This window comes from Ammospiza caudacuta, chromosome 6, assembly GCF_027887145.1.
Source record: "Ammospiza caudacuta isolate bAmmCau1 chromosome 6, bAmmCau1.pri, whole genome shotgun sequence".
Taxonomy (NCBI): Eukaryota; Metazoa; Chordata; class Aves; order Passeriformes; family Passerellidae; genus Ammospiza; species Ammospiza caudacuta.
Genome location: NC_080598.1, coordinates 28,819,321 through 28,840,951, shown reverse-complemented (window position 1 = coordinate 28,840,951; position 21,631 = coordinate 28,819,321). Strand labels below are relative to the sequence as shown.

The 21,631-nt window shown below is 44.9% G+C and overlaps 1 protein-coding gene across 2 annotated transcripts in view; it reads right to left on the bottom strand.

Moving 5' to 3' along the window:
• Positions 1-11,255, bottom strand: part of ITPKA (inositol-trisphosphate 3-kinase A) — a 39,213-nt gene extending 27,958 nt beyond the window's left edge. The window contains exons 1-2 of one of the 2 annotated variants that reach the window (XM_058806937.1): positions 10,642-11,255; positions 10,263-10,313 (exon numbers count right to left, since the gene is read on the bottom strand). In XM_058806937.1, coding sequence (XP_058662920.1) covers positions 10,263-10,313; positions 10,642-11,145 — 555 coding nt within the window. In that variant the 5' untranslated portion in view covers positions 11,146-11,255. The remainder of the gene's footprint in view (positions 1-10,262; positions 10,314-10,641) is intronic. The other variant, XM_058806939.1, reaches the window with a different exon arrangement.
• Between the last annotated feature and the right edge of the window lie 10,376 nt (positions 11,256-21,631).

The following is a 21,631-nucleotide window of genomic DNA, read 5'->3' as shown; positions in this document are numbered from 1 at the left end:
CCAATTACTGGAAAAAGACTTGGAGACTGTTGGCATAGTGATTAACTATCACTGGACTGTTACAGAGCTCAGGACTTGCTCCTTTTCTTGGTGTCTTTGCTGAAAGCAATAATTTTCTGTGGTCTTGCTATAAATTTTGAGAAAACAACTCATGAAACTCTTATAGGGGCCTGATTAGTGCCCAAACCCAAGCACCTGAAAGTCAGGAGTCTCCACTTTAAAATCCTTTTATAGGTTTTTCAACAGATCTGGCAGGATCTGTGCTGAAATGAGTAACCTCAGGATTTAATTGCTTACTCCTCCTGCGTTAGTACAAAGAAGGCAAAAAAGTTCCTTATTTAAATGCCACTGAGCAAGACAATACAAACTGTATCAAATTATCAGCTCAAAATTCTGATACTCAGCATTTTGCACTATGAAAAATGAGAGCTGAAGCGTAGGAAGGTTTCTTAGTTTCTTCAGTTTATATTTTCCTCTGAACAAAGCTGACCCTTTGTGGGGTCAGCGACGCCGTCCCAACAGACTATACATGGGTGGCAAAGGAGGGAGCCCACACCAAGCAGAGCTTGTCATTATTAGAATATTCAGGTCAAGTGCACTTAGCCAACAACCCACTCAAACCCCACAGAAGATAACAGCTGATCTGCATGCAAAAACACTGTTCACACAGATTTTTATCCTTTCTGCTGCATCACATAAGCATACAATGAAGGAGAAGAGTACAAAGGCCATACAGTCTTCTCTAGCTCTGCCTCTTTCAGAGAGGCAAAACCCAGATTTCCTGCACAACCAGGAAAGCACCAATGCACAAGAATTCTTTGTATGTGTTTCGTTCTCTGGTGATTAGCTCTAAGTTAACCACCTCAAAAAACAGCTAAAACTCTGGTTTGCTTCAGATTGAACAACTCTAACAAAAACTTGAGGTGTTTCCAAGGCTAGAAAAATATTCATATTGACGCCACTACAAAATTTCTAGTGAATCCTCTCGAAAGCTTTTTAACTTTGAATTTTGAGGAAGGAACCTGAAATCTAGGAAGAAGAGTGTTTTCAAAGCAGGAGTAAGCAATGTGAGGAACAGAAGTCAACCTGAAAAAGCCTGGCAAATTGTAAGAACCTCAAATTAATTTGCAGTAGACTCTCATTAGTAGTTAATTACCTTCTGTGGAGACTGCTCGGCACAGCACAAACAAGGGATCAATGTAGCTCAGCTGTGAGGGATGTGTTCAGCCATACACAGGAGGGAATTTGAGGAGGCTCAGCTGTGCACCAGAGAGCTGTGAACTAGGTTTTCCCCACAGCAAAGGGCACCTATCATGGTGCCTGAAGAGCCTCTCCAAGTGCAGCCCTGCACTGAGTGCCCTCTCCAGCATGGGCACCTCACCTGGGCCAGGCAGCGCTGCCTTGGTCTACAGCGCACGCTTCGGGAAGGCAGGGAGGATGAAACATCATTGCCAGATGTCAGCACCTTCTCCTCCTGGAACATGTTCAGATCCAGAATTACATTTGAGCTTGAACTTTAATAATGCCTTAAATGCAAAACTGAGTACTCAGAAGTTAGAAATTTTCAGAATTGAAGTTTTCGGTACAAACTTAAAGACAACTGTTACAGCAGCAGTACACTGTTTTCCAAATGTTAGTGAATTTGTTTTCACAACCTGTTAAATGAAGGGAAAAATAGTGAAGGAAAGATAGGTTAATGTGAAAAGTAAAACTAATTTTGAAAGCTTAAACTGAGGTGTCAACCTTTGCTTTTCCTAATACCCTGTGTTATACAATACTGTACAATACTTTTGTAGAACAGCTCCCATTAACTTTGGCTGCATGCACATATGTTCAGTGTTTCTGCTAGTAAGGTTCACTCTCAAGTTAGTCAAAAGGAGAATGAAAAAAATACAGTTATTGGCCATGGTGAAAGTCTCCATAAATAACTTCCCTAGTCTCTTCTCAGGCAAAGAAGGACTGTGAAACTGTGAAAGGCAGCAGCTCTCCACATCAGCATTCAGCCGTGTTAAATTGGGAAGTCAGCCTTTCCCTTCTGTGATCTGCTGCAGAGCTATCTGTGAATAAACAGAGGTTCTGCAATACATTACATCAGTGACTGTGGAACTGTAACTTATCCTTTGAGTAGACTGAAAATATAGAACTGTTGAAAGTCATGAATTCTGTGCATAAAGTGCTATGCCTACTTGTTATGAAAGACAGTAGAACATTAACATACCCACACTGCAGGCACGTGAGCTCTTTCATTACATATACTTTCAATGTTTGACTGATGATTTCTTAATATAGTTGTCATATGTTCTCCTGAGGTTTTTTTGAGAATGTATTTTTCTTGATTTTTAAAGGAATAATCTGCTTGCCTATTAGGTTTTGCTCTTCCCCTCACATTTCCAGTACCCTTCCCAATCCCTGTCAGTGACTCCCCTTCTGTCTGATGGTACATAACCTGAAGCTATCACAACCCTCTTACCTCCCTCATCTCCAAAGTTTTCCTCTTGAGTAGCCTGCATTAGAACCTTGCAGCTGCCTTTTGCAATATGTGTACCCATAAGATTGGTCATTTGAAAGCACATGACAGTACCACTACCTGTGCCACATGCTCAGATCTGTGCCAGATGCTTCTAAATCTTTGAAGATTTTCAGCAGAGGTGGTGATTTCAGAGCATTTGAAGAGATTCCAGTAGTGGAAGGTCTTGACATGCAGCAGCAATCCTCCCTCCATTTCCAAAGTACGTGCTGCAGAGTGAGCCAGAGCTGGCTCGCTGGTGAGAGATGCCTTCTTGTATGGGAAAACCCCATTGACAGCTGCCTGGAGCACAGCTGAGCCTCCCTGAGCTCACCTCCTGCGCCTGGAGTGGGATGGTGGCACACATCCCTCACAGCTGGGCTCTGTCGATCTCTTGTGTGCCCACAGCACACAGACTCCGACTAGCACCAGCACCTCAAAGGTGAGAAGTAGAAGCCTGCATTTGATTCAGCACTCCACCACAGGAAGCAAACGAAGTAGAGCACAGAAAATAGTTCTGTCTTGAGTGAACATCACTAGAAAGAACCACTGCAGTGTTCTCACTATATGGAGCTTGAAAAGAGCTGAGACACAAAGAAAGCTGTGTTCTCTGTAGCAGCTCAGAGTAGTGAATGCAGCTGTAACTAAGACTGGATCACTTTATGTTGGGATGTGGCAGAGATCAGGAGACAAAATTAGTTATATTGATAATTAATGATAATTTTCTACCATCACTGAAAACAAAGACCTTCTCTCTCTAGGCAGTGTTCAATGCAATTTATCAAGAGACATTATTCTCATCACATGAAAGTTGTACAAAGTACATATGAAGTTGTATGAAGCAGTTTCTGCCGATACATCCCAAGTGAACTCTGCCATTCCCACTAACTAACTCATACAGTTCTGCAACATCCTAGCTTCCTGTTAATCCTCTGGATGAATCAGACACATTTCAGTACCAATGACACCCAGACTAAACAAGTTTCTATACATATTCTTAATCACCTGTAACCACACCTCTGTTAGAATGTGGCTCACATACAGATGAGGTCAGAAGGCTGAATAAAGCAGCAGACTGAAGCTGAATGTGAGTAAAATAAACATGGTAATAGTGGGCTGAGGTAAACAGTTTAAAGTGTTTGCATCACTGCATCACCTTACTTGGATATTTCAGCCTGTAAATACGGAGTGCTCCTGGATTCTGGGTTAATGCTGAGCTCCCACAAAGCAGTGTCTGTGCTCTGCTTGCCATAGTCACCAACTGGCTTGGAGAGTCTGTCCCAAGCTCTAAATCTGGATCATGTCAAGTCTGTGATCACTGCTTCACATGAGCTGTCGATTTGTCTTTGGCTGACTTCTTCCCAAGCTTGCCAAGGAACAGAAGATTTGCTAACAAGCAACAATAGCCAGGCCTGATGGGTTCAGGGTAGGTTTCTATAGAATCTGTCTCACACCTACATGTCTTGGAATGTAAAAGATTTCATCCCTTGTGAGAAGCTCATCATTCATCAGTACAAAAATCCCCTCAAATGCTGCTGGTTATGTGTTATCCCAGACAGCATTCTCCATAACAGGAATGAATTAGTTAAGCATTGGAAACAATACACCAATACACCACCATTGGAAACACCACCACCACCACACTGTTATCCAGTGCCAGGCTATTTGCTAGCCTGACTCTGGATGAACAGGTAGCCTCTCCCTGTTCCCTATGCTTTTATTCAGAAGGAGCTAATGGACACTAACACCTGCTCCCACTCCCCTCCTTTTTTTATTACATTTTTCCCCAGGTATGCTATGCTTTGGGCAGACAATGTCACCTTACCTAATTTGTGAGCTTTTGAGATGAAGCTCTGTTGGTAGAGAAGAGCGCTTAAACCATTTAAACCTACGCTATGCAAGATCCAAATTAACATGGACTGATAAGCCAATTTCCTCTGCCTCAGCCCCCTTTCACTGCAAGAACTACCCTGACTGAAGGAAGAAGAGAGATAGACTTGACTGCTGCTGTACATAAGATCACCTTTTCCTTCCAAGATGTCTAAGGTTAACATTACTTTTTCTACCACCACACTTTATAGATAATCACTACAAAATACCACATGATGATCCTTAGTTTTTTCTCAGCCACTGCTAAAAAACCAGCTATTTACCACATAAATACAATGTGCATTCTCAGCTTCCAACATTAAATTGCAACACATTGTGAGCATTTAACCAAACCAATCCACTTTAACACATTCCATTTATAATAAACTTTAGATGTGAGTTGAGGTAATTTTTGAATATGTTAACTACCACACTAATTACACGTGGTAATCAAATAAACCAGTTTAAAAATATTCACTCTCATCAAACCAGTCTAACAGGGTAATAGTGTCAGAACCCAAAAGTACACAGACATGCAAAATTTCCAAACTATTGGTCCAACCACTACCCTTATTCCTTTTAAGACTGGCATGGTTTTTCACAAATAAATCTGCTGAGTCAATGATAGTGTGAGTAAAATAGGTACTTAGGTATTGCCTCTTTAAATATGCATCACCCAGCGATGAGGAGTTGCTGTTACTTTTTTCTCACCTTTCCAGTTGAAACAAGCATTATAAGGAGGTTTGAACTATAAAAGTGGACATACAGAGAAACTTCTACAATACAGCCAACACAGCAGGTCCATAAGGGAAAAGTTATCACAGAGTTCTTTCAACTTTAGACTGTATGCCCAAACAACATGTCCTTTAACATAAGAAAAATGAACTATCAGAGTGAAATTGATTCAGAAGAGAAGAATCTTTTAATGTCTAAGTCACCATTTCAGATATATCAATGATTAGAAACTCTTATCTTATAAGGCATTTAATTGCCTCTCTCACCTGATTTGAGAACAGCTAAGTCAATTTCCTTACAGACAAGAAGTCTGTAATAAAAAGTCACCATTAGACCTGATACTGCTGATGGTTTGATATACTCCACCACTGCAATGTAGAGCGCTGAAGAATTCATCCTCAAACTGAGAGATGGCTCTCAGTTCAGAGTTTTGTTCCAAGTACTGTGCAAACATGGAACATCACTGCTATTTGCCTCAAATTTGTTCAGTATACAATGGGAAGATTTCAGTATTTGGGACTGTCATTATAAATATGCATGCTTTTAGCAGCATGAAATGTATTCCATCAAAAGCAGCTGCCTCATGAGCAGAACACTAGAGTGAGAAGCTTAGTTTCTACTTGACTGGTATCTACTGTCATGCACCCTTATCAGAGTATCTACAGCTTGTCACTGTCCTCTATAAACTTGTTCCAAAAGCCCTCCAACCTCCCCAACATTTCCACACCCCCTCACAAGTTCCTCCCTTTCACCCCTGTGCCTCAACGAGCACCTTCCACATTCCCTAACCTCACCAGCCCACAGCAGTGTATGATCCCTCCCACACCTTCTAATTACCCTCAGGAGAGGAGGCACTACCTGCTGCAGCTGGATCCAGCATGGAAGCACCTATGGGCTAGCCAGCGTGCACATGGCAACTTGCCAGCCAACAAGCGAAACAGAACACAGCTGTTTATCTCCTCTGGTACCTTCCCCCCAGAGAATACCAAGTATGCACTTATTTTGGTTTCCTCTCTTCCACCCAGTCTGACCTTTGTGAAACTTTAAAGAGCTCTTGAAGAAACTTTGAGATGTCTATGCTGCTGCCAAATTTGGCTGAAACCTACTAAAGCAGTTGAAATTGAATTGATAGAGTGATTACACAAGCTTTCTTTCCTTTGGAGAGTAGGCTAAAATCCCATTAACAGTCTTACTTATGTCATCCCGTCATTCCTATTCTTCATTTAAAAATAACAATTATATTCTACTGCATTAGCTTATGTAACCCACCCCTGAGCCAAAGCAGTTAAAACTTTCATCCTGTATTTATTAATTTATTTAGTTAGTTAGCTATTAAGTGTGTGCCTTTCTATACACTTGTTCATTTTAAGGTACTTGATGTTATGAAAAATACAATTAAGATGATCAGTGAAACCAAACCAAATGCACTTCACTAATAAATATCCCCCAAAGTTTCTGGTATTACTGCAGGCAAGATCTGAACTGCTTTTTCTCTAGCAAACTGTCAGCTGTTCTCATGGTTACAGTTCTAGGAATTTGGAATGACAGGTCACAGCTATGAAAATGAGTAAATTTATTTGGCATGTTTCTATCTAGTAAATAACATTCTCCTATAAGGAGGACAAAAGGCTGCTGTACATTAGCATGGTATTTATTCTCTGTGAAAACCACTCTTTAAAGTCCCTGTCCCAACAAGAAATGTGCCAACCAGACTTCATACTTCTTAAAACTGCTCATTCGCAGAATTAAGACAAAAATACATAAGTCTTGTATCCTCTCCATTACTATAAAGGCACCACTGATGTTTTTACAGCAAGATTCAGCTGTGTATATACACTTCCCCATGGCATGAAGCAAGGCTACAAAAGTATGCTTTCCATTTAAATGCAGGAATGTTAGCTTTTGCCATAGGGTAAAATCTATTCTGTCAATTGGCTATTTAAAAAATAACCAATATTTCTTAAGTTACTGCCAAGAGTTACAAATATCCAAATGCGGCATTATGCAGTTTCCATTATCACAGCTTTGCACCACTGGTTTTCACAGCCCCAAGTTGAACCAACAGGACAGCAGCAGAATCGGCTTCTCTCATACTTGCATCCCTTCTCTGTTGGAAGGGTCTTTTTTCAGGAAAGCCTGGATACTCCCATTTCAAAGCCTCTGCTAATTACTGCAAAATGGCATGAATAACTTATGCAGAGAAACTGGAACACCACCCACTGAGCTGCTCTCAGAGGTGGGTCTGCCCAGATGTGAACTGTCCCAGTGGAGCCAGGCTGGGACTGCACTGTCACCGTCATCAGCCCCAAGGTATTCACTGCCCCCAACACTCCAGGGACATGCCCACGTACTGTGCTCAAGAAGAAACAAAAATTTAACATCATCCTGATATGTCAATCCATCCAACCCCAAATGCTCTGTGAAATACTTAACTGAATCACTCATCCTCTTGGAAAGCTGTTTGCCAAGTGAACGACCAAGGAGAGCTTTCCTCCAAGGAATACAGTCAGAGACAGCACTCCCAGGCACACCGTCCTGGGATTTAAGGCCTGAGAACTCCAGGGCAGCAAGCCATGGACAGAGAGGCTCCTGAGCTTCCCATCTCACACACAGTCCTGCACAGGTAGCTTGAGAGCCCACGATATTTCAGACTCAGCTGGCTCTTGATCTCCAGATCAACAGTAGAGAGGTCTGAGAGGGCCTTCTTCAGCTTAGGTCTCAAGTTCCTGGGTCTCCAGATGGAAGCCTTGAAGCTCTGATAACAGGAACATTATCAGAACTTCTACTCCCACAGTTGAAGACCTGGGCAAGCTTCCAAGGTCCCTGGTAGGCACTGGGGAGCCTGGTAGGCTTGACAACCCAGCAGTTCTCTGAGCACTGGTCTGAGCTTAATCATAAGGCACCAGGCTCCAAATTAACTTCCAACATTTCCAGAGAAAAGTCTCAGGGAATTCCCCAATACAAGAGAAATTTTAAAATTTCAAAATTTCCCGTGAATTAGGAAACAGAAAACTTTGGCCCACCTCTGATTCCAGTTTCCTTCAGAAAAGTCTCCATGCTTTGTGTTCCACTCTTAGAACAAGCCTTCACCTATTAAAATACACTGAAAACAATAAATTTAAACAAAATGTTCCAAATTGCCTTTAAATGAAATCTTCAAAATACAAAACCATTCCACAGAGTATCCTAAAATTTGTAGTTATTTTCACTTGCATGTTTGTGCCTTGAACTCAAAGCCTTCCACTCTAAAATAAACATTCATCCTGCCTCAAGATTTACGAGTTGAAAGGACACATCCTGTACAGCAGAACCCTCAGAGGTTCAAAGCACGGACTCCAGCTTTGGCACAGTATGAGGTCACTGTTTTGCTGAAGAAACGACTGGACAGCATTGTCCAGTACCAAAAGACATCAATGACAAGAACTGTCCTGGATGCCTCCAGATATGGCTGAGCAAACAGTGCAGCCACCTGAGAAGAAGGGCAGTGCAGCTGACCACAGAGAAACAGCAGATTCCTGGGATTCCAGCTCTTGGTGGGTAATGCAGCAAGCAAGGGAGGGATGAGCCATGAAAGCAGTCACTGAGCAGGTGAGCCCATTTAATTTATTAGGTAGTGCCATGGAGTTCTGCTGGTTTGGAGTCCTAGGTACCAGACCCTGCTCTGTTTTGACAGCTTGCCACAGAAGGGATAATGAGATAAAGAAAATCAGCCAGAATGCAAGCTCCTGGGTGCAGTTTCCCCCCTCTTCCCCTACACTGCAGGTATGGAAACATAACTCAGCCTTTTAAAGCATCAAGTATTTCACCTGAGTTGAGGAAATACTTACTTTATAAGGAGGAATTAAACAGTCCTGCAGCTGTGCTAAACTATGGAAAACTGCAAAAACTTTTTCAAAAACGGAATTGTTATAATACTATGGAAGTTCTCAGTTTCCCACACACCTAAGTGAACAGGATGGTCTCTTGGTGTTTAAAACATTTATAATACGGATATTTTTAGTCTATAAATCAGTGTTAGAGATCTGCTTCTTTTAATATTTTATTTTCTTGTAATTAAAAGGTGACTATAAAGACTTCCTAAAAGAAAGTAGTAGCACTCACATGATACATGCATTTCAGACTATAGGGAAGGATACAGCCCCAATCATTTAGGTCTCAATATTGTATTCAGTACAAATTACTTCAGAGAATCAGAAGCGTAAGCTTTGACGCAGCACAGCTTCTCATCTGAAGAATCAGTTTTGCTTCAGTCTACACTCACACACAGTTTAACCAGAGGCCACAATGCCATCTCAGAGTTCTCTTACTGCTGAAGCATCATCACTTAATTCTTGCTGCATGCATATTGCCATAGCAGGGAGACTGAGTCAAATGATCCCACGGCCTTTTATTATATTTAATTTCTGTTCTCCTGCTACTTTCACAAAATCACATAGCATGTCTTTTAGAAAAGAAAGCAAAACAAGTGATTTTTTTTTGTTGTGTAAACCAGATTCTATCTCAGAATCAAAAGTACAAACTAAGACTTATTATTACAGGTTTCTTTATACTCAAAATGACAAAATACAAAATTCTTTTTTTTCTCTTCCGAAATCAGGCCACGAGTTGATGCAAACAAAACCAATATTGTGCACAGCATTTTAGTCCCTGGACTATGTGTCCTTTAAAGTAGTAAACCCACAATTACCATGAGAAAAGTCCAGCTGGAGGTATCACCTACAAGTTGCATTACTTCTTCTTTATACCTTTTTTATCAAAGCATATGTTGTGCTTGAAAACAATTCAGCACCAATGAGTTGGCAGTAGAACAACAATTTAAGCAGCAGTGTCAATGAAGGTGGGAGGGGGAATTCACTAAAGCTACATTTTTCAAGTACAAAAGCCTGAGAAGCACTCTGTATGGAGTCAGGGAAATATACATCAAAGACTATGAAAAAGCAACTAACTATATGCCTTTAAAAGTGCACTTCGTGGATGAAAGCTGCCAAATTGCAGAGGGGATTTACTGAGAAGAATGTGTTGCTGCCAGAATGGACAAAAGCATGCATTCTATCCATTCCAAGCTCCTCCCCATCTCCTGTCATGCTCACAGCAAGAAATGGCTCAAAAATTGACAACCACAGACTCCAGGACTGAAAGAGACAAAAAATACCTGCTGGGAAATGCCTGGTAAAATTTTATTTTGAGCATCTGACACAGGAGACTGGAAAAAAGAAAAAAAACAACCCACTTATGATCAAAAAACACCTCCCCGTATTCTTGGGACGTAAAGTTCAACTCCACAGCAGAAAGAAACAGCGCACACCTGGCCGGGTTTTTGAGGAGCCCACGTGCAGAAGCGCTTTTCCACAGGCACAGCAGCAGTGCCGCCGGCCCAGGACAGGAGCTGCAGGGAGCTTTCCTGGAGCTGGGTCACGGAACCCTCGCTCCAAGCGGGAGCATCTGTTGGCCCCTGAGGAGCCCGGCAGGCGCCCAGCCGCCCAGCCAGGGGGCAGCGCGTCCCGGGCGAGCCGCTCACCCCGCGCCCCTACCTGGCTGGTGTCCTCGCCGTGCTCCAAGTGCACGATCCCCTGGCTCCTACACTCCGTGTCGCTCAGCACGTCGTCCTCCGAGTCCTCCAGGAGGGACGAGGAGCCGGTGGAGGAGATGGAGGAGTTGGACAGCCGGCGGGACTGCAGGTGCAGCGAGCTGCCCGTCCTCAGCCCGCCGCCCTCCGGCCGCGCCGGCCGCGCCTGGGGGCTGCCCTGCGCCTCCTCGCTCTCCTCGGCGGTGACGGTGAGCCGGGGGATGACGGGCGGCAGAACGCCGTTCGGGGGTCGGCAGCCCCTCTTGGGCCGGTCGGGCAGCTGACGGGCGGCGGCGGCGGCGACGGCGGCGCAGCGAGCCTCGAAGAGGGAGCAGAGCTCGCCCACGGTGAGCCGCTTGGCCCGGCTGAGCTCCGGGCTGCTGTGCAGCCCCGCGCGGGGCTCCATGGCGGGGTCGGCGCCGGGCGCCTGCCGAGCAGCGCTCCAGGACCGGCGCCCGGAGGCGCGCATGGGGGAGCGCCGCGCCGCCGCCGCCGGGGAAACTTCTTTGTGGCTCAGTCAGTCTCCCGCAGCTGCCCGGAGCCCGGCGGAGAGGCGCATCGCCAGCCCACCCTGCCCGGGCAGCTCTGAGTAACCCGCGGCGACAGCCGGAGGCTGCTACCGTGCCCGCTGACCCGGCGCCAGGGCCATGGGGGAGCGCTGAGCCCGCCCGACCGCCCGCCCGCCGCCACCGCCCCGCTCCGCCTCGGCGCTGAGGGGAGGAGCGATCGAATCGCAGCGAGCCCAGCCGCGCCGCGGGAACCCCTGCCCGCCCCTTCCCGCCGCCGCCACCACCATCAGCATCACCGCCCTTTTGGTTTCGCTTTCCCTGCGGCGGCCCCCGGGGAGCGGCCTGGGGGTGTCCCGGTGCCCGCCCGAGTGCGCCGCCTTACCTCCGGGCCGCCGCCCCTCGCCCGCCGCCCCTCGCCCGCCGGCCGCGGCTCCCCGGGCACGGCGGCTGCGCAGCTCGGCCCGCCCCGGCCGCCCGCGGGCCGGAGGGCGGCGCGGCCCCACAGCCCAGCCCCGGCTGGGGAGGCGGGCGAGGCGGCCTTGGATCCTCCCGGGGGATTTCGGCCCCCTCAGGGCCGCGCGTGGCGGCCCGGGGTCCGTGTGTGAGCGTCCCGTCGGTGCGCTGACACCGGGGGCCACCTCCAGGCCTCCGCCGCTGCCGTGGCGGGACCGCGACATTCTGGGGTGGCTCAGCGCCCCCCGCGGGGGCGGGGATGTGACTGGGCTGTCACCAGCCCGCGGGGACCGGGTGGCGGTGCGTGAGTGACCGCGCCGTGCCGGCGGCTGAGGGCGCTCCCCCGGCCCCGCTGCAGCTTCCCCGGCGAGCTGCGAGCGGGACAGCGGCTTGGGGCAGCCCGAATTGCCTGTCAGTCAGCGCGTTACTGCTGAGCAGCGCTCAGTCAGGCTGCCTTCAGCCGCCGGTTGCTGCCGTACCCAAGCCCCCTTGAGCGAATTTCAGCGTTTGACACCCCCTGCCTTGGTACTTCTTGCCTGCTGAACTCCCACTCTTTACCTAAAATGTAACCCGTGCTGGGCTGCCGCATGTGTTGTAATTGTAGCTATTAAGACCTTTGGAACGGGAAAGGCGTTCTACCATAGGGTTACATCAGCTGAAGTGATTACTAAAATTAATAATTTTGGAACCAAATGCTAAAGTCTTCAGCTGAGTTTTTGCTCATTTATCTCATTGTTTCCTTGTACTCTCCCATCTGTCTCTCACCATCTGCTCTCTCTTGCCTGGTGCTTGGGCTGGGAGCTCCTTGCAAAAGGGGCTGTTGGAGCTCCACCGCACCCAGCGCAGTCCCAGCCACGGCTGGGACTCCTCCCTCCAGTGATGCTATAAATGATTTGTTACCTTATCTTGTGATTCGGTCAGATCATCTGTAAAATAATCACTTGATTATATTACAGCTTGATCTTTCAGGTTACCTCTGAAAAAGCCTGTTCCAAAAGGCACCACACAACATGCCTTCCCCTGAGGTGGCTGCTGGGCTTCTCACAGGGCCCACAGCTTGTGAATGCTAAGGAGCAGACAGAAAGGCAGCTGAGAAACTTAAAATAAGATAAAAAATCAGTCATCTTTGGACACTTTTCTGAAACTACGTGGTGCCTAGACAGGAATTTGGGAAGTTTGGATTTTTGGCTTAAATGGCCAAGCTTTGTGGTGGCCTTAGTTTTGTGTAGAAGCTGTAGTGGGAGTTCTCCCAAGGTGTATGTGATAGGGGAGGCAGGGCTGACAGCTGCCGCCAAAGTATGTGAAAACACAACCAGCAAAGTGCACTAAAGTGGTTGGCAGTGCAACTTTTCCCCAACAGACAGTGAGAACACCAAAGCACCTGTAGGAGGGTATTCCTTCATGGTAGACTGTAATGGATTTACGTCCTTTCTGAAAGAAGATGCTTTTATTATTAATTTTGCAATCAGTTTCAAATTTCATGTAGCAGAAAGGCAGTCTCAAAATGTGAAAATTGATTAGACCTAATATATACCTAAAGTCATAACAGTTTAATCAAAAGCATGATTTTATAATTGATGGTTTTCTAAGAATACTCACAGTAATAAATTCATAAATTGAGCTGAAAATGCAGAGGGCAGTTTTAAATGGATATTCAAGGTTATATACAAGGTTGGACCGATGTAACTCTTATGTCACTCTGGTGGCTTCTGTCTGTAGATAAGCAAGCTGGAAAAATATATTTATTCACAGGAGAAGGGTTATGTGTGAGCTTTCACAGGGCAAACAGGAGCCCTTCAGGAGATGGCCTGCTGCATGTGGAAGGACATTTCAGTTTCCAGTCTCTTTTAGCCGTTGCTCTGTCTGCTGATTCTGCTGATTCTGCAATTACAAGATTATGTGTGGTCTATGATTAGGAAACCTTATTTAGGAAACCTTAACCTTGGCAACAGTTCTGGGACTAGCAGCTCAGTTCGGTTATAAAATGTCATTTAAAAGATTTTGCTTTCAGCTAATGAAGATGAAAACAAAAACATGCAATACATTATCATTTTAATAAATACATGAATAAAAATTGCTCTTTTATAATATTGATAAGTAGTGATTGCTTGGATAAGGTTAGATAGGTTTAATTGACATCATTTATAGCATATCGCTCTAGGGAACTACTGGTGTCTGAAGTTTGTGTAAGATTTAACTCCAAATCTTTCAAAGCTACCCGGAGAATAAAAAGATTCTTCAGCCAGTATCACCACATTTCCTCATAGGTGTACAGCTGTTTTAACAAATGGAATGGTACTCTGTCCTGACAAAGAGCTGGTGACTTGTGCTTTTCACTTGTGAAATCCTGCATTCCTGACAGGACAGGGCAGCCCGCATCCACCAGTGGTGCTTGCCAAGAGCTGGCTCTGATAAGGTACAGATAAATATGTCCCTGTTGTACAGATGGGTGAACTGATAGACAGTACATGAGTTGACTACAGATACACAGTCAGTCGGGGGCAGGAACAGGGAGCTTCAAATTTGCTCTGTGCCACTGTAACCACCAGATCACGTTCCCACCTCCAGGGGTGAAGCGTTCTGCTTATCACACTCATTCTGGCTCTGCTGCGCCCTGCCAGGGTTTCACATTTCACACACGCCTGCTGCAAAAACTGCTTTCTGCCTTTATTTATATTGGCAAAAATAAAAGTCTATTTCATTCCCATGAAATCCCTTTCTAAACATTGTTAACATGTTGCTTATTTCTACTTCCTTCCAGTTTGCGTTCCCATAGGGTGTCTAAGCCTTGATGATACAAAGATGTGACAGATATTTCTAAATAGATTAGAAAGATTTCATTAAGACAACGGTTTGAATATGATCTAGAGAGGAGCCTTGGGTTTAACTTGGCCTGTGTAGTACATGCATATTGTTCACTGCCCACATGAGATTTCTCAGAGACCTTAGAGCATGATAGCTGAGAAACGCCACCTCCTTCAATTCCATGCTGAGCATGACCTCAGAATGCCTGAGAAGTGCTTGAGTGTTGTGATTTGCAAGTCTCTCTTGGATGCAACACAAGTATTTGTTAGTAGTTACCATATCTCTTTCAGGATAGAGCTAGGGATAAAAGGAGTTGGATGTGTTTTTATACAGAAAGGCCCTTTTTCCAGAACTGGAAGAAAGGCACATGGCCCAAGTGCTGGCCGTGCCTAAGGGAAGATAGGCTCACCCACACCATTCATGCCTGAGGCAGAGTTTCCCCTCCGTGGCTGAGATGAAGAGCACATCGGGAAGCCAAGGGGAAAGCAGTGTGTGGGCTGCCTGCCTCTCAGGAGTGGTGTCAGGAGAGCTGTGCCAGGGGATGCCGGGGATGGCGCTTCTCCGGGCAGAGGAGCTGGGAGCAGAGCAGGTGATGGCGTGACCAGTCTGGTGGAGCTGGCAGAGGGGCAGCAGCAGGGACAGCAGCAGCCTCAGTGACTCACCGCCATCCCCAAAGGGGCTGGGCGCCCTGGCCACGTGTTTCAGTTATTCTGTCTTTGCTGCTCATTAGAAAAAGTGAGCAAGTTAGTGCATGTTACAGTCACATCCTCTTTTTGTCATACAAACACAACCAGATCAAATTATGCAAGTACACAGCTGCTGCATGCAAGAGGAAAATGAGACTCCAAACACAGGTCATATGATGTGAAAACAATTGCTGCACTGAGAGCTCTTTATTTTTGGGATTAATTTTTGTTGGCTATTTGCCAAATTTCTCTGTGCAAGACATTTATATATTTTTGATGTAAACTCTGGACACCTAGTAAATAAAAACCATATTAAAAAAAAGGGGGGGGGAAATGTGTTTTTACCTAAGAAGAAGCAAAACTGTAACTGATCTAAGTGTATGGATCAGACGAACCTGCAGGAAAGCGACAATAAACTATGAAGGTCCCCTCGTGGCTGGAATTAAAATTGCTTTTCCAAGTCACGCCTGCGCAAAGTATCTCCCACTATTCAGCTACCTCGCATACTAAACTGGAGAGAGAGAGACAGCACACCTCAGGCACAGTCAAATGCCAATGTCCCCTTGGAAAAATGGGTGCTACTGTTTGAGATCATGAGGTGATAGCTATGGCAGTGAGGAAGGACACAAAGGAAAAGGTCACAGGGGAGGAAGGACAGTGCACAGCACCCCTGCTACCTAAATGTCTGCTGGTGTGTAGGGCATAGGGTCACTCTATAAGAAAGGGTAGGGAAATACTCTGGAAAGAAAGACCTACACAGAAGGTGGACATCACCAGAGAGAAAAAAATCTGGAAGAAAAACCATTTTTCTCCCACATCTGCACCACCTCATGCTGCAGGCAGTTGCTGTTCTTTGTCATGAAAGTGGAAGAGAAATGCCTTTTCTTGTCACTTCCCTCTCACTACTTTATCCCTCACATTCTTACTGCTGCCCTGAGGGCCAACATATCCAGGGAATGAAATAAAATGGGGGAGGAGAAAGGGCCCTAGGTATAGTATTGCATGTCAGGAAACGTGTGCTGAAAGGAGCAAGCAGGCAGCAGCATCACTGGCTGCAGGTTGTTGGTTTGGCCTGTGGATTGTGCGCTCCCTCCTCAAATTTCCTGTAGCTCCACAGAAGAGCATCTGAGATACTCTCACAGTTTCTGCTAATGTTTTCCCTGTTCTTGCCTTAAATAAAGGATTTATCTTCCACAACTGGCATTTTAGCAGAAAATCCACACAAAAATTTTGTAATTAAGCATAGTTGTTATTTTTGACTAGCCATTTGTAACCCCTCAGAACACTGGGACATATTTGCCTGTATTTATGTTGACACATCAAATTTTGTGGACTTACTCCTGGTTTATAATAGTGTAAAGAAGAGGGGGATTGCGTCTCATTGTGAATACAGACAGACTGTTTCAAGAAGTTTAATTTCACCTGTCAATCTTTCAAACTGTGGATGTGCTTAAAGAACAAATCATGGTTCTATTGTTAAAAGACATCTTCAGCAAAAGACTATTCCACTTCTGAGACATTTAAAGGAATAAACTATTGTGGTGGTTTGCCCCTGGCTGGATGCCAGGTGCCCATCAAAACCACTCTATCACCCTCCTCCTCAACTATACAGGGAAGAGAAGATATAATGAAAAGTCATGGGCTGAGGTAAGGCTTAGGAGAGATCACTCACTGATTACCATCACAAGCAAAACAGACTCAACTTGGAGAAATTAATTGAATTTATTATTAATCAATATTGGACTAAGACAATGAGAAGTAAAACAAAACTTAAAAATCACCTTTCCCCATCCCTTCCTTCTTCCTTGGCTTTATTTTATTCTCAGTTCTCTACCTTCTCCCCCTCAGAGATGCAGGGAGACAGGAATGGGGATTATGGTCAGTTCATCATGTGGTTCCTGCTGCTGTTTCCTCCTTAGGGGAAAGATGCTTCTCCTGCTCCAGTGTGAGGTCTCACCCACAGGAGAGACTTCTACAACAGGAGTCCTTCCCACAAACCACAGTTCTTCACAAACTGCTCCAGTGTGGGTCCCTTTCCATGAGCTGCAGTCCTTCAAGAACAGTGTCCAGCCTGGATCTGCCGCAGGGCCACAGGTCCAACCAGCAAACCCGCTCCAGCACGGGCTCCTCACTCCTTGGGTGCTCCAGTTCTGCCAGGAGCCCCTCTCAGCCTGGGCTTCCAGCAGGGCACAGCCTCCTTTGGGCATCCACCTGCTCCAGCCTGGGATCCTCTGGGGCTGCAGGAGGATCTCTGCACCCACTCCATGGGCTGCAGGGACACAGCTGCCCCACCAAAGTCTGCACCACGGACAGCAGGGGAATCTGAGCTTCAGTTCCTGGAGCACCTCCTGCCCCTCCTTCTGCACTGACCCTGGTGCCTGTGCAGTTCTTTCTCTCACATATCCTCACTTCTCTCTCCTCTGTCTGCAAGTACTTTTGCACAATAACACTTTTTTCCTTCTCAAATGTTATCCCAGAAGCACTTCTACCATCACTGCCTGGCCCAGCCTCAGCCAGCAGCAGATCTGTCTTGGCGCTGGCTGGCATTGGCTCTGTCAGACACAGGGAAAGCTTCTGGCAGCTCCTCAAAGAAGGCACTCCTGTAGCCCCCATATATGCAATCTAAATAAAATTATAAGAACCTCAGTAGATTATGGGAAAAAAAACTCAACAAAACTGAAAGTCTAAAATAACTAGATTTTAATGAAGATTTAAGCTAAATATAATGTTTTCCACAGAAACCAAGACTACTATTATTTTTTACAGCAATCTGGCATAGCAGCTGGATTGAAATAGTCTTTTTAATGGTGTTACTACTCAAATGTGGCCAAAAATTATATCTCAACAGTCACGGGCTTTTATTTCCCTTTGCATGAGGGATATCTCTGGAAAAGTCATTAAACTTCTTACTGGGCAATTGACTGCCTGGATGCTGGAGGTAGGGGAGCTAAGTACACACTAACGTTTCTTTGTCCACAGTTTGCTTTGCCAGTTCATTTGACAGTGCTGCATTAAGAATCGAACATATCCTGAAAGGTCATAGACACACCCTAGTGAGATGAATGATGCCACATGAGTGTATATTTAAGAAAAAAATCTAAGCAGGAGTGACTACTAAGCAACAAGCAAACAGCTTTGTTTTAATGTAAGGGTCTGGTTTGTGCTTGTGCAAAAGAACTCCAAATGGTTTGTAGAGGGTTTTTTAGGAATAAAGGTGCTCTGTGGCATGACCATAACTCCAAATTAGTGCCAATATGTCTCTTACAAAGACCATTTTTTCCTCTGTATTCCCAGCATTTGTTGGCACACACATTTGCCCAGCTTTGTGGACTAGACCACAGTATGACATAGAACTTGACAGAGATTTTTATTCGCAAGACTTGATAGTTTGTCTCTGGAATCAACTCAAATATAGAGTAAAAACAGTAATGCGAGAGAGAATAAAAAGTAAAATAATTCTAAAAAATACCAAGAAAAATTTTTCTCTGGGGTTTTTGACATTTCTGTTTCACAGAATCAAATATTGTGTGCTTTATGTTTATTTGCCTGGGAGAAGTACTTTCTTCACTTGAGGTCATAGGAACCAATTTTGCACTAATATAAGTATGTCGATGTTGTCACTGTCTTCAAGGAGTTTTTCACTACAGGTATTGGAATTTTTTCGGGCGGAGAGTGTTGCAAAGGAGTGCATTCCATAATGACTTCCTCCAGTGGATCATAAACGTGTCAGGGAAAAGAGTGGCCTATGAAACTCCCCAAAAGCAGAGGAGAGGAGGTACAGGCAGAGGCGGGTGCGCAGGGGCCGTGCCGGGCCCCTTCAGCACCGCGGACAGCTCCGGGCCGCGCCCGGGCCGCCGTGTGGCCAGGCGCTGTGCCTGGGACACGGCAGGGCCATTGGTGCCACAGCAGGGTTTATACCGGCACAAAACCTAATGTTTGTACTCAGTTATGCCTCTAGTTCTGTCTTCAAAACAGAGAACCCATATTTTGTCATCATTTTGAAATCCACAACACTACTGTTGCTAGTAATGCCTTTACAAAATGTCTGATAAGGTTCTTAAACGGTGTCCTGGTTTGGGCTGGAATAGATTTCGTTTTCTTCCTAGTAACTGGTACAGTGCTGAGTTTTGGATTCAGTATGAGAACAATGCTGACAGCCCTCTGTTGTTTTGGCTGTGCTCACCCTAAGCCAAGGGTGTCTCAGTTTCCAGGCTCTCCAGTGAGGAGGTGCACAAAGAGCCAGGCAGGGGGAACAAAGCCAGGACAGCTGACCTGAACGGGCCAAAGGGATACTCCATCCCACAGAACATCGCAGCCCATATATAAACTGCGGGGAGCTGGCCAGGAGGTGTCTTTGTCTCTGCTGCTTCCACCATTGCTAAGAGCACACAGAGTTCTCTTCAGTAACTAAACTGGGATTGTAGATCATTAGATTGGGTTCCCATCTGTTTCTCTTTCCATGTGAGCAGATTGCTAGAAAAAAAGACACTGAAAACAAGACAAATAAACCAACCATTCTTCCTTGTAAGGAGCTGCATAACCATGAGTCAGGGGTAGCCAATATTTCACCAAATTCTTCAAATTCTTCAGAAAGAGTAAGTGGCACAGCAACCAAGCATTCCTCCAGCCTCCTGAACTCTAGGTGTTTTCCACTGTTTTGTCCTTTCCATGGGACAAGTAGCACAATTTGTCAACAGTGATAAACAAAGTAGCCCTGCAAAAGTACCAGGGGAAAAATATTCCACGCTTTTTCTGACATAAAAGATATTAACGTAGCATTTAACATTAAGGAAAAAAAAGCAGCAAAATGAAGAAGAATTGTCAGAGGTGTTTTATTCATGCATCCAATGTATCATTGCCTCAGGTAAGTGCAATTTTTCAAGGCTGCCCGATGACTAGACAGGAAGCAAAGAGAAACACACATCCTCTTCAAAAATGCTTCCCTAATGGGGTTATTATCAGGCTGGAGAAACAACTTTGGGGTTTTCCTTTACAAAGCTGCTAAGTGTGGCTATTAGTTATCATATTTACTAACTGGTAGCAAATATTTTTGTAGTGGGTTTTTTTCTGTATATCACTTGTAGTAATAATTAATCCTATTTTTCTTATAATGTTATCAAGGTTCTTGCCAAAGAGCTTAAAAAATTTGCCTCTGAGAGTATAAGCACCTTCAGAAAGTGAAAGATTGGGCTGAGATGATACAGGGACACTGATTGCAGTTTGCTGGATTTCATTTTCATTCTAGAAATTGAATTTATCTCATAGGTAGCTGTCTGTAATTGTCATGAAAACACTTTCACTTTGATACAAATGTATATGGATCCCTGGAAAAGAATGTTATTTCAGCTTTCATCATGTTCAGCAGAACTTTGGCTGAAATTAGTAATGGAGGTATTAAGTTGCACTTTATACAGAAAATGCATAATGACAGGTTACATATTCATCTATCTATATACATACCTGTTTTTCAGGTTGTCAAATGAGGATAAAATTAATAAAGAGGTATTCAGAGAGACTGAATGGACAAACGTCTTCCTGAAAAAATTACGGATTTGAATCACAGCACACAAAAGCAAATGCCTTTCCAAATATAATTAAGTGAATATTAACTGTCATCATAAATAATTTTATATAAAATGGAACCATAAAGTTCAGTTAGAGCTTAGTTATAAATGAAATCCATAATGCTGTATTTTCCTGCCCAGTTACAGGCCAGAATTTTTACAAATTTTTACAAAGGTAGGCTTTCACCATAGAATAAGATAAGAAGTTCTTGCTGGGACAGCACAGTGTAACTTCCAGTGTCAGCAGCTGGTCAGTCCTCACCAGTGGGCAAGTTAGGTAGGAAAGCTTGTGGTGAACCTGTGAAAAAACTACTGGGACAAGAAAGCTTGACTAGTGGTCAAGTTGAAACGGAATTCTTGTCCAAGGAAAGAGGAAGATAATCAGAGGGAGAAGGGGAGAGAAGAGGGAGAGAAAGAACAGGCATGAGAGTCTTGACATAGAAGGCTTCAGGGAAAAAACCAGTAGCCTTGAAACATAGCATCCATCAAGGACCTCTGCCCGGGAGAGCCTCCCTTGCCGAGCCCCTGTCGCCACCAGATGGCCACATAAGGACGCGGATGATCATTGGGCGCTTGCTCCAGAGACTTCGGGCCTGGGTTTCAGTGCCTAAATTCCAAGGATCCTAGCTGTCAACAGGGAAAAAACCGAAACAGAAATAAACCCCAACGTCCAAAAGTCTGGCCTTATGAGGCTGGAGAGTTCGAACAGTCGAGGTTCAAGAGCTTGGATTAGAATACACATCTCAAGTCCTGGGATGTTTTTCATGGAGTATCGTGGTTCAATTTTTAAATCACAAGAAGTGATTTGTTCCTACGAGGGTTGGCATTGAATTAACACTGAACTGAGAGTATAAATGGGAACTTAATAATATGTGATGTACCTGGGTTCATACATTCAATCTATGTGGCATCTGTAAAGTCACCGGTTTGCATCCAGC